This window comes from Antechinus flavipes, chromosome 3, assembly GCF_016432865.1.
Source record: "Antechinus flavipes isolate AdamAnt ecotype Samford, QLD, Australia chromosome 3, AdamAnt_v2, whole genome shotgun sequence".
Taxonomy (NCBI): Eukaryota; Metazoa; Chordata; class Mammalia; order Dasyuromorphia; family Dasyuridae; genus Antechinus; species Antechinus flavipes.
The window spans coordinates 431,356,993-431,371,608 of NC_067400.1; the positions used below are offsets into that span (position 1 = coordinate 431,356,993).

At 33.5% G+C, this 14,616-nt stretch overlaps 1 protein-coding gene across 1 annotated transcript in view; it reads left to right on the plus strand.

Moving 5' to 3' along the window:
• KCNH7 (potassium voltage-gated channel subfamily H member 7) overlaps nucleotides 1-14,616 on the plus strand; it is a 623,506-nt gene that overhangs the window by 417,885 nt on the left and 191,005 nt on the right. Inside the window, exon 4 of the mRNA XM_051986258.1 lies at nucleotides 12,406-12,834. Coding sequence (XP_051842218.1) covers nucleotides 12,406-12,834 — 429 coding nt within the window. The remainder of the gene's footprint in view (nucleotides 1-12,405; nucleotides 12,835-14,616) is intronic.

A 14,616-nucleotide genomic window follows, 5' to 3' on the forward strand; every position in this document is an offset into this window, starting at 1 on the left:
TCTCTCTCTCTTTCTCCACCCCCATCTACCCCATCTGCCTTTCTCTTTCTGATCTCTTCAGGCCAGAGATAAACAATTCAAGTGGAGACAATGAGTTAAAACTATGAAAAACATAAGGCAAAAATTTAACATTATATGTCATTAAAAACTGTATCTTCTAATTTCTTATTCTTAGACATTTCCAGAGGAATAATTTTTATTTAAGCTAAATAACCAGATATAAATTAAAGTGCTCTAAGCTTGTAGTGTAATTACTCATTCTCTAAAAGCAATCAATATTCCTTACCATAGTCACCATTTCATTGAATCCAGGTGAAACTTTCTATTTTTTTATCTTCTAAAATAATTATTATCTTCTGCAGAAAATCCCTTCCTTCTTCCTTCAAAACTCAGTTTAAATGTCTTCTTCTAATTGAGGCCTTTCTGATTCTTTCCCAGCCACTATTGTCTCCCCACCCAAAGAATTATTTTACAATTGCTATACATACATTTTGAATACATTTATATGTGAAAGTGTTATTTCCCCAGTAGAATATAAGTTCCTTGAGATCAGTCATTTTTCACTTTGTATCCCCAGTGCTTAGGACAGTGTCTGACACATAGTAAGTACTTAATAAGTGTTTAATTGGTCAATCATTCTAAAATATGCAACTGAAGCCTATTTTCTAAATGGTAAGTAGAACTGAAATTGTAGCAATTAGCTGGCTAAAAGTTAATACTGATAATAATAATAATATGGTTAATGTTATTAATAAGCTCAATTATATGAATATTTCTAAAGTATATTTTTGAACTAAATTATCTATATTATTATTTCAAATGTAAAGTTTCATACACATTTGGTAAAAAGGGATTTTTCTGTACAAAAAGTATAAAGAAAGCGTGTTCATAATATTTTTAGTGTTCTCCACTGGAGCTGAAAGTTATTCTTTAATTCAAAGATGAAGAGCTGCAGTGTTAATGAAGAGTTTTTAACCACCCAGAGGACATTACTTTAGAAACAATCCATTATTTAGATGAGATTTAATTAAAGGTTTTGCCATGTAATTAATGTTTACCACCATCATGTTTTGTTTTTTGTAAAAAATTGAATTTGACATGGAAACAGGAGTCATGATACTTTTCAGGAAGAAAAGTATCACATATTATCCTCAGGAAAAGAAGATATTCATGGCAGGATGATATCTTTTGAGTTTTAATTCTAATTTGACTTTTATTACTTGTCCTTAATTCTTTTGCTCAAATATTATGTTTATGGATTAATCATAGATAGATGATCAGCTGACATTTGAGAGAACTCAGTAAGCTTATAAGAAACTACAACTAATGTGTCTACAAATAGATTGTTGCACAGGAGAATAAAGGACAGAAAGAAGATTAGGGCTAGGGGTATATTACAGCTAGCTCAAAGGGGCTCTCATAAACAAATTGTTAAATTTTCAATGTGAGCATTTTTGAAAATCAGCAAACACTACAAATCAGGGCGCTTGATTTGTTGTTGTTTTTAATAGCCCAGACTTTAGAAAGTAATGAAGAAAAAGATTAATAATTTAGATCAAATTCAAAAATATTTGTTGCACATTTTTTCAATAGGGAGAACCAATTTTTAAATGTTAGTGTGCACACCCCTGTGTAAATGTGTCTTTAGGATCGTCCTGGATCCTAAGATATGTAATAGCCCAATGCATAAGAAGGGTTGGTATTTATTGGTTCACCAACCATAATCATACCCTATACTTAAAAAAGAAAGTACAGGCTTCCCATTAGTCCAGAACAATCAATGTCCCAAGCTCTATCTTCATCAGATGATGCAGAAAGACAAATAGACAATTAGATAGGTATTCATAAGGCTTAGTTTGGTGTCTAGATCCACAATAAAGAAAAAAATCAATTGCTTTTTCTGAGTTCTGGGTGAGTGTCTACCATGAAACTGCCTAAAGAAGTTTAAGAATCTTAGTCTAAGAACTGCCATTTATACAGCTAAGTAGGTAGCATAGCCAAAAATATCCCTGTAGAATGCAAATTAGAATCATAAATTCGGTGGTCACTAGCTACAGACTTCTAGGTGGCATAATGGATAGAATGCTGAACCTGGAGTCAGGAAGATATGAGTTTAATGCTATGTGACTCTGTTTGCCTCAATTCCCTAGTTTGCAAAATTAAGATAATAATAGTACCTCCTCTCAGGGTTGTTGTAAGGATTTAATGAGATAATAATTGTAAGATTCCTAGCATTGTGCCTGGCATATAGTAACCATTATTAAAATTTTAGCTATAATTATCATCATCATCATCATCATCATCATCAATCTTTATAAGATAACCTTGAACAATTAGAAAATATGGATATTATTCTTATTTTTATTTGTTTATAATAATAGTTAACATTTATATAATACTTTGAAACTCACAAAGTATTTTAGCATGCATTAATTTATTTTCTTTTCACAACTTTAATGTGTAGGTGCTATATCCCCATTTTCTTCATCAGGAAACTAAAACCAAATATGGTTAAATGACTTTCCCAACATTACATTGCTAATAAATGTCTTAGGTAGATTTGAACTCAGATCTTTCTGACTCCAAATTCAACACTTTATCTACTATACCAATTATTAAGTTCTTATTTCATGTTTTATCTATACAAAAGTGTAATGGAACTGCCTTGAAAAAGTAGTAGGGTGCCCTTCATTACAGGTCTTCAAATATAGACAAGATAGCCAATTATTGGAATTTTGTAAATGCAATTCTTTTTAGGAGGAAAGGGAAATAGTTGGATCAAATGACTTCTGAGATCCCTTTCATCTCTAAAATTCCAGGCTATGCTTTTACTATGCACAGTGTCAACAAGTAAGATGAAGTACAAGGTGATTGTTAATGCATACTAACATATATTAACCCATATGTTTCTAGAAATTCCATGTTTGGAAAAAAAACTTTTCCTTACTCCTTCTTAGACAAAGCCCAAATTTTGTTACTCTTATGGCATCCATGGTAGCAGCCTGAAGAAAGTAGAATGAGATGAGGAAAGGAGATAAGTTTTTGTAATGATTTGAGTAACTGTTTGGTCATAATCTACGCATCCAAGTACCATTCCTTTTCTAAAGACCTTGACAATATATATGTTTTCAAGATGAATATAATCAACAGAATGAGGAAGAAAATAAACAATTATCCTGTCATTAAACCTGCTTAGGAAAGAGCCTGGAACATAGTAAGTGCTTAATAAATATCTCTCAATGGATAAATTGGTTTCTTTCCACTATTTCTGAACTTGATGTAAATTAACCATAGACATCCAGAGATAACCTAGTCTCACAACCATATAATCATAATCATAAATAATTACAGCTTTTCCAAGGATACACCAATAGTTATCAGTGAAGCCAGAAATAGAACCCAGCATTGGTATTCATTCCATTTGGATGGCTCCTGGTAATTTTATAGAAAAGAATCCCAACTGAGGCCTGGCAAAATCATGGTTCTGTGCTCACTTGCTTAGAAATGAGCAGTAGAGCTATGATGAATACAAAGACATAGGTGTGCTAGAAACAGCTTGAAGAGGCTCTCTCAAGCAGATGGCTAGAATTTTAGTATAAGAATCTATTCCTAATTACCCTGGCTTGGATTCTGTTAATATAAAGTTATTATAAAATAAAATAAAATAAAACATATAATAAAAAAAATCTATTCCTTAGGAATAAGCAAAGTTTATACATGAGGCCTTAATTTGTTATTTTTTTGATTATCTAAATATAATAAAATTATAGAGAAAACAACAATAATGCAAATTCAACCTGAAATCTTGCACATAAATTTTTTGGGGGTGGAATGTTCTGCTTTGGAGGTTTTGTTTGATTTCATGTAGCCAGAGATCCAAACATTTAACTTTACTAACCTTTAAAAACCTACCTATTGAAATCAGAGCAAAACACTTAGCTGAGATTATATAGTTTGGGCAAGTAATTAGTAAAAATATTCTCTAAAGCCCTATTACCATAGCAGATAGGCTCTTGTGATTATTTACATTTTTATTTTTATTTAAATTTTAATTTTAATGAGCACCAGAAATATCATCACCAGCTCTTGGGTTGTACATCTATAAGACAATGTGACATAATAATAATATGAGGGTCAATGCTTTATTGCTGAGCTAAGCAACAACAGCAGCACATAGTCTTAGAAGCAAAAGCATTGGCTTAAAAATCATGAAATTTTAGGAATGCTTTGGACTTCATCCTTAGTTTGCTATATGACTTCATCTTGGTACAGTGAAAAGAGCATTACCTAGAAAAATATTTACCTTTAAGGGTTCTGATAAAGGCCTCATTTCTAAAATATATAAAAAATTGACTGAAATTTATAAGAATTCAAGCCATTCTCCAACTGATAAATAGTCAAAGGATATGAACAGACAATTTTCAGATCAAGAAATTGAAACCATTTCTAGCCATATGAAAAGATGCTCTAAATCATATGTGAGAAAACTGGGACACTAATACATTGTTGGTGGAATTAGGAATGGATCCAGCCATTCTGGAGAGCAATTTGGAACTATGCTTAACAAGTTATCAAACTGTGCATACTCTTTGATCCAGCAGTGTTTCTTATTGGGTCTGTTTCCCAAAGAGATCTTAAAAAGGGGGAAAGGACCCACATGTACAAAAATGTTCAAGACAGCCTTTTTTTGTAGTAGCAAGGATCTGGAAGCTGAGTGGATACCCATCAGTTGGAGAAATGGCTGAATAAGTTATGGTATGTGAATGTTATAGAATATTATTGTTCTATAAGAAATGACCAGCAGGATGATTTCAGAGAGGCCTGGAGAGACTTACATGAACTGATGCTGAGTGAAATGATCAGAGCCAGGAGATCATTGTCCATGGCAACAGCAATATTATGCTCAATTCTGATAGACATGGCTCTTTTCAAGAATGAGATGACTGAAGTCAGTTCCAATGATCTTGTGATGAAGAGAGTCATCTACACCCAGAAAGAGGACTGTGGGAACTTAGTGTGGATCACAACATAGCATTTTCACTCTTTTTGTTGCTGTTTGTTTGCATTTTGTTTTTTCTTAATTTTTTCTTTTTGATCTGATTTTTCTTGTGCAACATTGTATAAATATGTATACATATATTGGATTTAACATATATTTTAACATGTTTAATATATATTGGATTACTTGCGATCTAGGAGAGGAAGTAAGGAGAAGAGAGGGAAATTTGGAAAACAAGGTTTTGCAAAGATCAATGTTCAAAAATTATCCAGGCATATGTTTTGAAAATAAAAAAGCTTTAATTAAAAAAGAGCATTGATTTTAGTGTCAAAGGAACATGGCTCAGATTCAACTGGTGATCATGTGGCCCTCCATATCTCTAGGCATCAGTTTCCTCATCCTCAAAATGAGGGAGTGTTGAACCAGATGGAAAATTGGAAAATAAAGCCTATCTATGAATTTATGAATCTATGTCTTTCCTTATGCCCCAACTCTTCTTGTGTACATAGCGGGGTTTATTGTTTGTCCCCTTCAAAAAAGAAATTAGAGGGACAGGATTCTTAAGATTTATAGGAAAAGAGTTTTCTGCAACATACTACTACAAACAAATCACTTACTGAGTCTTGACTTCAGAGTTCTCCTGTGCAAAATAAAAAATATTTTACTTAGATGGCTTCAAAGACCCTTACAGTAATGAGGCTATAATCTTATGAAGGCAGAATAAAAAAAGGCTAAAATTGAGGAACATGTGGCTATGCAAAGATGCAAGTTGTAAGTACTTCATACCTTGAGGAAATAATAGTAGTGATTGGTTGATGTCTTTTGTTCTTAAAGACCAAAATGATATCATCATGTTAGATTAAAGTCAAGTTACACTGTGTCCGAGTCTGGCTGATCAGACCAATACAAGCTCAGAATGCTCTGCCACAGGTCCGGCACAAATAGTCCATATGAACATTTGGGGCAGCTTTTATGCCTATTTTTATTTTTATGCATCTCGTGTTTTCTTGAGGCTAATTCAATTGTTTTGGTCATAGAGCACAGCAGTTTCTCTGATGAGGACATACCATACTGGGTGGTCCTGTGCCAATGTTCCCATATCATGCAATCAATTCTAAAGTTCTTGAAAATAACCTTAACAGTGTCCTTGTATTGCTTTTTTTTCTGATCACTACATAAGCACTTGCCTTGTATGAGTTCTCCATGAAATAAACTTTTGGGCAAGTGTACATTTGGCATTCAAACATTGTGGCCAGCCCAACAAAGTTGTATTCTCTACAGTAGAGTTTGAATGCTTAGAAGTTTAATTCAACAGAGAGGCTTGGAGAGACCTACATGGACTGATGCTAAGTGAGATGAGCAGAACCAGGAGATCATTATACACTTCGACAACGATATTGTATGAGGATGTATTCTGATGGAAGTGGATTTCTATGACAGAGACCTAACTGAGTTTCAATGGATAAATGATGGACAGAGACAGCTACACCCAGAGAAGGAACACTGGGAAACGAATGTGAACTATTTGCATTTTTGATTTTCTTCCCGAGTTATTTTTACCTTCTGAATCCAATTCTCCCTATGCAACAGGAGAACTGTTCAGTTCTGCAAATATGTATTATATCTAGGATATACTGCAACATACTTAACATATATAGGACTGCTTGCCATCTTGGGGGGGGGGGGGTAGAGGGAGGGAGGGGAAAAAACGAAACATAAGCCAGTGCAAGGGATAATGTTGTAAAAAATTACCCTGGCATGGATTTTGTCAATACAAAGTTATTATTAAATAAAATTTAAATTAAAAAAAAAAGAAGTTTAATTCAAAAGAGGAACTCAGTGTCTGGTATCTTATACTGACAAATGATCTTGAGAATCTTTTTAAAACAATTCAAAAGGAAGTGATTCAGTTTCCTGACATGCTGATATACTGTCCAGGTTTCATAGCATACAACAAGGAGATCAGCACAACGGCTCTATAGATCAGTACCTAAATTTCAAAGAATGACACCATTTGCCATAATACCTGTATATCTGATGTGAGAAAAATAGTATGATTGAAAAATATTGTTGTCTAGCAAGTGTTTTTAACATGAAAAAGGTGGAAACATATAATATCCAAATTCTATTTTTGCTCTCTTTACAGATTCAATGGTGGCACAGTGTCTAGAGCACCAGACTAGAGTCAGGAAGACTCATCTTTCTGAGTTTAAATCTGGGCTCAGACACTAATTCTATGAGTCTGGGAAAGCCACTTAACACTGTTTACCTTAGGTTCTTCATCTATATAATGGACTGGAAAAAGAAATGGAAAACCACTCTAGTGTCTTTGCCAAGGAAACCCCAAATGGGGTCACAAAAATGTCTAGCACACCTGAAAACAAGTGAACAGCAACAGATTCAATGACAGGGCCAGATAGATCAAGGACTGGGCTTGCATTCAAATCCAACCCCAAATACTAACTAGCTATGTGAATCCAGATAAGTCACTTAATTCTGTCTGTCTCTGTTTCCTCAACTATAAATGAAGATAATTATGAAACCTACCTTTCAGGAGGGTTATGAAAATCAAAGGTGATTATGTTTGCAAACTGTTTAACACAATGCCTCTTACATAATAGATGCCTAATAAATGATCATTTTCTTTTTTCCTTAATCTGAATACTTAAATAAAAGCTGTGCTGATCATAGTATTCCAAATAGGGATGATTCTATGCTTTATATGTGGTCTTAAGAAAAAAACCATTCTGAGATATAAGGACCTATCTTGTCACTACTTCTTACCATTTAACTTTAAAGGAATAACAAGACAATACTCATTTATGTTTTCTATTTCATGCCTAAAAGGGCTAGCAATGAGCAAAATTCTCACTGTGTATTCTTTCCAGATGAACTGAATTAGACAGCTAAATCAGTAATGCCATCTAACATAGTCATATTAGCTCAGTGATGCAGAAAAGCCCATCTGTAATATCATAAATATGACTAAACTAGGGGAGCAGGCTAAGAACCCTGTAAAGCAGTTAATTCAAAGAAATGTTTTGAATGCCTTTTAAAAGGGGTATAATGTATTCGATGACAAATGAATAAAAGCAGGCATCTGACCACGGGCATGTAGTAATAAGTTTGCTGAAATGATCTATAAACTGCTTTAGAACTCAATTTCATCTGCATTTAAAAAAAAACTCATCAAATGATTTTGCTGCAGTTCACTAAGTTTTAACTGTGGGCAATTGACTAAAGTATATGTAATTTGTTAGGAGAAATATGTAAAAGCACTTTCCTAAACAGATTTCATAATATGCTACTGTTTAATCTTGTTTATACAGATTGGAAATGGGCTCCTCCGGCTATTGTCTATATCCTATTTATGGATGGCTTATTAGTAAATATACTTGATTGGGTGGGGGTAGGGTCCTTTGACTTTTTTTTGTTTTTTTTTTAATAAAAATAGATACATTCTATTTCAACCATGCCCAACACTGTTAGCTATCAAGTCTCAAATAAGGTTAGGAATGAAAGTGTAGTATTTGATTAGAAAAATAAAATTGCCTACTTAAAAGAGTTATTATTCCAAATTGCCTATTGTACAGGAACCTCACTGAAATGTACTCTGTTTCAAAACACTCCAAGGCCATATCTTCAATCAGAGCAGGAATAACCTACCGTCTCAGGAGGAAAAAAAAAAGAAAAGCAATAATGGAAGGAAAAATTTGGTTTAGAACGAGTATATGATCTATGATATAGATGTTACCAGACCCATTTCATCATCAGTCCTAAGGGAACAATGAATTTTTTGTAATCAGGTTCCTACCCAAGCAGGTGGGAGAAGATCATCCCTTTGCTTCCTGCTGGGTACAAGAGATGTTCAGTCATTTTCAGTCATGTACAATTAACTCTTCATGATCCTATTTGGGGTTTTCTTGGCAGAGATACTGAAGTGGTTAGACATTTCCTTCTATAGTTCATTTCATAGGACAGGAACTGAGGCAAACAGGGTTATATAATTTGTTCAGAATTACACAGGTAGATAGGATCTCCAGGGCCACTGCACTACCTAGCTGGTATGAAGAGTATGATAGTATGAAGAGACATGTGATTCCCAAATGGCAGAGAAAATGCTGAGGGATGCAATGCTTCATCATAGTGCAATATTTAAAGGGGTTTTTTTTTATTGGGCCCAGAATTTTGTTTTTGTTTTTATTTTTTGAAAGAGATGCATCCAAAATGTTTGTGGCAGCCCTGTTTGTAGTGGCTAGAAGCTGGAAAATGAAAGGATGTCCATCAATTAGAGAATGGTTGAGTAAATTGTGGTATATGAATGTTATGGAATATTATTGTTCTGTAAGGAATGACTAGCAGGATGAATACAGAGAGGACTGGCAAGACTTACATGAACTGATGCTGAGTGAAATGAGCAGAACCAGGAGATCATTATATACCTCAACAATGATACTGTTTGAGGATGTATTCTGATGGAAGTGGATCTCTTCGATAAAGAGAGCCTTAATTGATCAAAGATGGACAGAAGCAGCTACACCCAGAGAAAGAACACTGGGAAATGAATATAAACTGCTTGCATTTTTGTTTTTCTTCCCGGGTTATTTATACCTTCTGAATTCAATTCTCCCTGTACAACAAGAAAACTGTCCAGTTCTGCACAAATATATTGTATCCAGGATATACTGTAACCTATTCAACATGTAAAGGACTGCTTGCCATCTGGGGGAAGGGGTGGAGGGAGGGAGGGGAAAAATCGGAACAGAAATGAATGCAAGGGATAATGCTGTAAAAAATTACCCTGGCATGCGTTCTATCAATAAAAAGATATTAAAATTTAAAAAAAGTCAATGTTGAAAAATTATCCATGTATATGTTTTAAAAATAAAAGCTTTAATTAAAAATAAAAAAAAGAAAGAGATGCATCGTTTCAGAAACCCCTTAGGAGAATCAACAGTCATATCAACATATCTTTGATTTCTAGTTTATCTCTAGAGAAACTGCTAGCATGAACTTCCTTGGGTGAAATTGGACCCTCTCTCTTGGTTTAAACTGAGATATTTTCTTGTCTCTCGCCAAACAGTATAATTTCTGCCATATTCTAATCAATAGGACTTCTTCAATTTCTACTTGGAGTTTTGGTTGGATAAATAGGTTTACTTGATAGTCTATTTTTGATGATCTTTTGTGTAATCAGTGTTTTATAGATAGCAAATGAGCTGGTAAGTAGAAGTTAAAATCTACTTTGTCCCTTAAGAATAATAAGAAAAGTAGCTTCTCTTCTAAATTCAGACCTGAACCCATAGAACAGAGACATGAAGACGGCAAATACATATAAATCGACTCCAATATCCTTTAGGAGATAAAAGTAAAGAGACTCTGGCCAATCTGTGCTCCTTAGGCTACCTGTCCCTTCTACTTCAGCTAGCATCCAGGCAGTATAAACACCGCCCTCAGCTATCCTCTTCTATGAAGAGGCAGGCTAGATGTCAGAAGCTATATCTCTCTGGGCCATACACAAGCCACATCTATACATTTGGACAACCTATCTGGACTTACATATCATATGTTAGTAAATGAGTTAATTTCTAATCTTGGGAAATTTGCACAAAAATTTCACAATCCTGAAAGGTAATTTTCTCAAAGTAAACGGTATCAGAATAAATGAAAAGATCTGTTCTTTCTAATGTAAATTGAGTACATACTGAGTTGCATGGGCTCTCAGCAAATTTAATCTTGTACTAATTCAATATATGCTTACAGAGCATCCATTGACTCCAAAACAACATAAGATTAGATTCCACAGAACATTTGAAAAATGAAAAAATAAAAAAGTTGATGTAGCTTCTACCTCAAGTAATAATAGCATAGTTGGGGATATCATGCATAAATGAAATAACTTGAACCAGGTGAAGCACAGCAGTATAACACAATTAGTATCTATTTAAGTGTTAAAGAACTACAAAGAGAATTTAAATGATAAATAATTTATGCCTGGATAGTGTAGCTAGTATATCTCAAAAGAAGGATTTAAACCAGGTTTTCCTGACTCTAAGGTCAGTACTAAATATTCACTACCACCATGGGGCACCACATATTAGTCCTGCTGTAATTAACAAAATATAAATTCATTTAAAAATATTAATTTATGATGCCTTTTTGTTATCAATTTTCTTAACCAATAGTTATTAATAAGTAATTATTGATATCCACTTCCAAGAGTCATTGTATATCCAGTATTAGATTCTGGGGTCTTGACCATGGGGTGCAGTCAGAAATATTTTGGATTAATGTTCTCACCTGGCTTTAAAGAAAAAAGTTACAAAAATAAAATTTAATTAAGCATGTCTATGTCCCCCTCCAAAAAAAGACAAGTTTACCAACTCCCATATAGGCACTCAGGCAAATATGGGCATTGAATGTTTATAGGACCATAAAAACATAGATGGGAACTGTTGAATAACTTATGAGCATCTCATCTTATTCCATAGTTATCCTACACTTCCAGTCAAGCTCCAGCTCTAACAATAAAAAATATATCAAAAAGAGGTCCAAAACCTTTGTAGATATTCCACAAGTAGTGACAGGGATAGTGACCCAATGCACTAGATAAACCTTGCCCAGTAGTCCCCAACAACCCCAGTACTTCCATCAGGTTTATCTCCTTACTATTTCTCCCAGCACGTTCATTCCTCTGTCTATGCCTTTATCTGTACTTTTTACAATATTCTCCTCTCCATGTAGTTCATTAAAGCCTATAGTAAATACAGAATAAAAAATTGATGTGTGTATACATTTTAAATAATATAGCATGTTTTAATATAGTAAAAATAATAGTTTGCTTTCATGTGACTAGAAAATTCTGATATTAAAAAAATATGTATTCTTTTACCTCTTACATGGAATAGTTATATTTCTTGTCATTCTCATAGAATACTTCAGCAGTGAGTTATAGCTCAGGTATTTGTTTTGTTTGGTTGTTTTTCAATACTGTCCAATTCTTTGTGGCCCTTTTTTGTTTTTTTGTTTTTTTGTTTTTTGTCAAAGATCCTGAAGTGGTTTGCCATTTCCTTCTCCAGATCATTTTACAGATGAGGAAACTGAGGCAAACAAGGTTAAATGACTTACCCTTAGTCCCACAGCTATTAAGTATCTGAGGTAAGATTTAAACTCAACAAAATGAGCCTTTGTGACTCCATACTTGGCACTCTATCTACTGAGCCCCCAAGCAGCTCATTAATAGATAATGCATCTTGTTCTTATGGATATATATGACTAATTCTCATTTACTATTTTTTGCTAAAATACATGCAAAAGAAATATTTTGGTTTGTTTGTGGTTTTTTTAACAACTTACAATGAATTTCTTTTCTGTTCTGTTCCTTTCTTTTTTGCATTTACCTGTAGGCAAACTTTTTGGGTTCAAGTTGCCTGGTCTGAGGCTCCTGACATACCGAAAGCAATCCTTACCACAAGAAGATCCAGACGTGGTAGTAATTGACTCGTCTAAGCACAGTGATGACTCAGTGGCCATGAAGCACTTTAAATCCCCTACAAAAGAAAGCTGCAGCCCCTCTGAAGCAGATGACACAAAAGCACTGATACAACCCAGCAAATGTTCTCCTTTAGTTAATATATCAGGACCACTTGATCATTCCTCTCCCAAACGGCAATGGGACCGACTCTACCCTGACATGCTGCAGTCAAGTTCCCAATTGACACATTCCAGATCAAAAGAAAGTATTTGTAGTATACGAAGGGCATCATCAGTGCATGATATAGAAGGATTCAGTGTCCATCCCAAGAATGTTTTTAGGGACCGACATGCAAGTGAAGGTATGTTCAGGAAAAAATAAGTATATTTTGATATATTCCATGATATTATTTCCTTCTTATGGTTCATTTTAAGTTGAAATCTTGGGCTAGGAGGGGAAACTTTGACAAAAGTTAAAGAGATTTGAAAGTGTTAAGGCATTTTCATAACTATAACTGCTTTCTACTGTGATAAAATGACTTCTGTGCTTTTATTTTCCTGATACTACTAGAAGCATTCTACCTACCTCATATGGTGTTAATTAATTTATGTTCATTACAAGATATTTTAGGTGATAAACACTGTGATGCACAGTATCATTCATTTTATTACACTTAGCAAATGATTGTATATCCTGTGTGGAAAGAAAGAGGTCAGAGATATTTGGTATCAATACAGACATTCTATTAAACAACTATTTCTACAAGAAATAGTAAATACAGAGGGCCATGAACTAATCAAGTAGATGAAACCATGAAAAAAGAAAAGTCACCTTCTATACCTATAATGCATTCCCTAAAATTTAAATCCATTTCTTCCGTGAAAATTCATGTTAGGTTATTTCCTCTACAGGAAACTTCCTGATAACTAACCTGCAGACCCCTGGGTAAAAGTGATCTCTTCCTCCACAAATGTTTCTGAAACACTTTATTTTAAACTCTTCTTTTACTCTTTCTTAGTTTACCTTCTGAATATGGTATATATACCATATTTCCCATATTAGTTTATAATCCCCTTAATGATAGAAATTGAGTCATTTTTCATCTTTATATTCTTGGCATCTAATACAGCACTTTGTACATGATAAACAATTAATACACTTTAATCAAATTACAAAATTCTGGGTTTGTAATAACATAATGACCCAAATACATCAATCCTATCAACTCTTCTGCCATAAAACTTATGCTGTATTTCATAGTAGGATAAAATGTATTTTCAAAATGAATTTTTTAAATTATTGACACATTCTATCTTTTTTCAAAAGCGTTAATGTGGACCAGACAGAAATATTTCCTAAGGTCCAGGATATTGTATTAATTACTGTATGAGGATATAAAAATAAAAAATCAACCAACCCTTCCTTCAGCAACTCTCTCCCCCAAGTATCTTATAATATAATTGGAAAATCAGAAAAAAATTCAAATAGATAAGAGCAAATAGCCACAAAAGAACAACAAAAACTTACCAAAGTTCAAATTAACAATGTAAAAGCTAATTTAACCCCAATTCAATGAAGTAATATTTTATGATAATTCTTATGTAGACAAAACTTGCACTAATGGATTTAAAAAAGAATTAGTAAGCAAGTAACATACTATACTTAATAATTAAATTCTTGTTAAAATACTGCTAAAACCATTTTATTATTGTCCATTTACATACACTTACTACATTAGTTAAAATAAGATTATTTTATATTAATTAAAGCAAGCTACATAGTACCTCTTCTAGAAATAGCAACATGGCTGATTCTGATAATTAACTTAGTAACATAATTAGGAAAACTCAAACTTAATAGTTTGAAATTCAAATTCTTCACTAATTCAGAGTGATCTAGAGTCATAAATACTAGGCTGATGAACTTAGGTTTGTTTGATCAAGGGAATGACATTGGAAAGAATAGAGAAGGCAGATTATTCTAACATCTCTCTTTTCAAATAATTGTAGATAGTTTGATCATCTAGCAAGGTATTAAAGCAAACCAGACATGATAGACAAAGGAACCTATGTGAGAATAATTAGAAAGGTAAAGGGAAATGGAGCTGTGCAGTTTATAAGGAATAAATGAAATTTAGAGATAA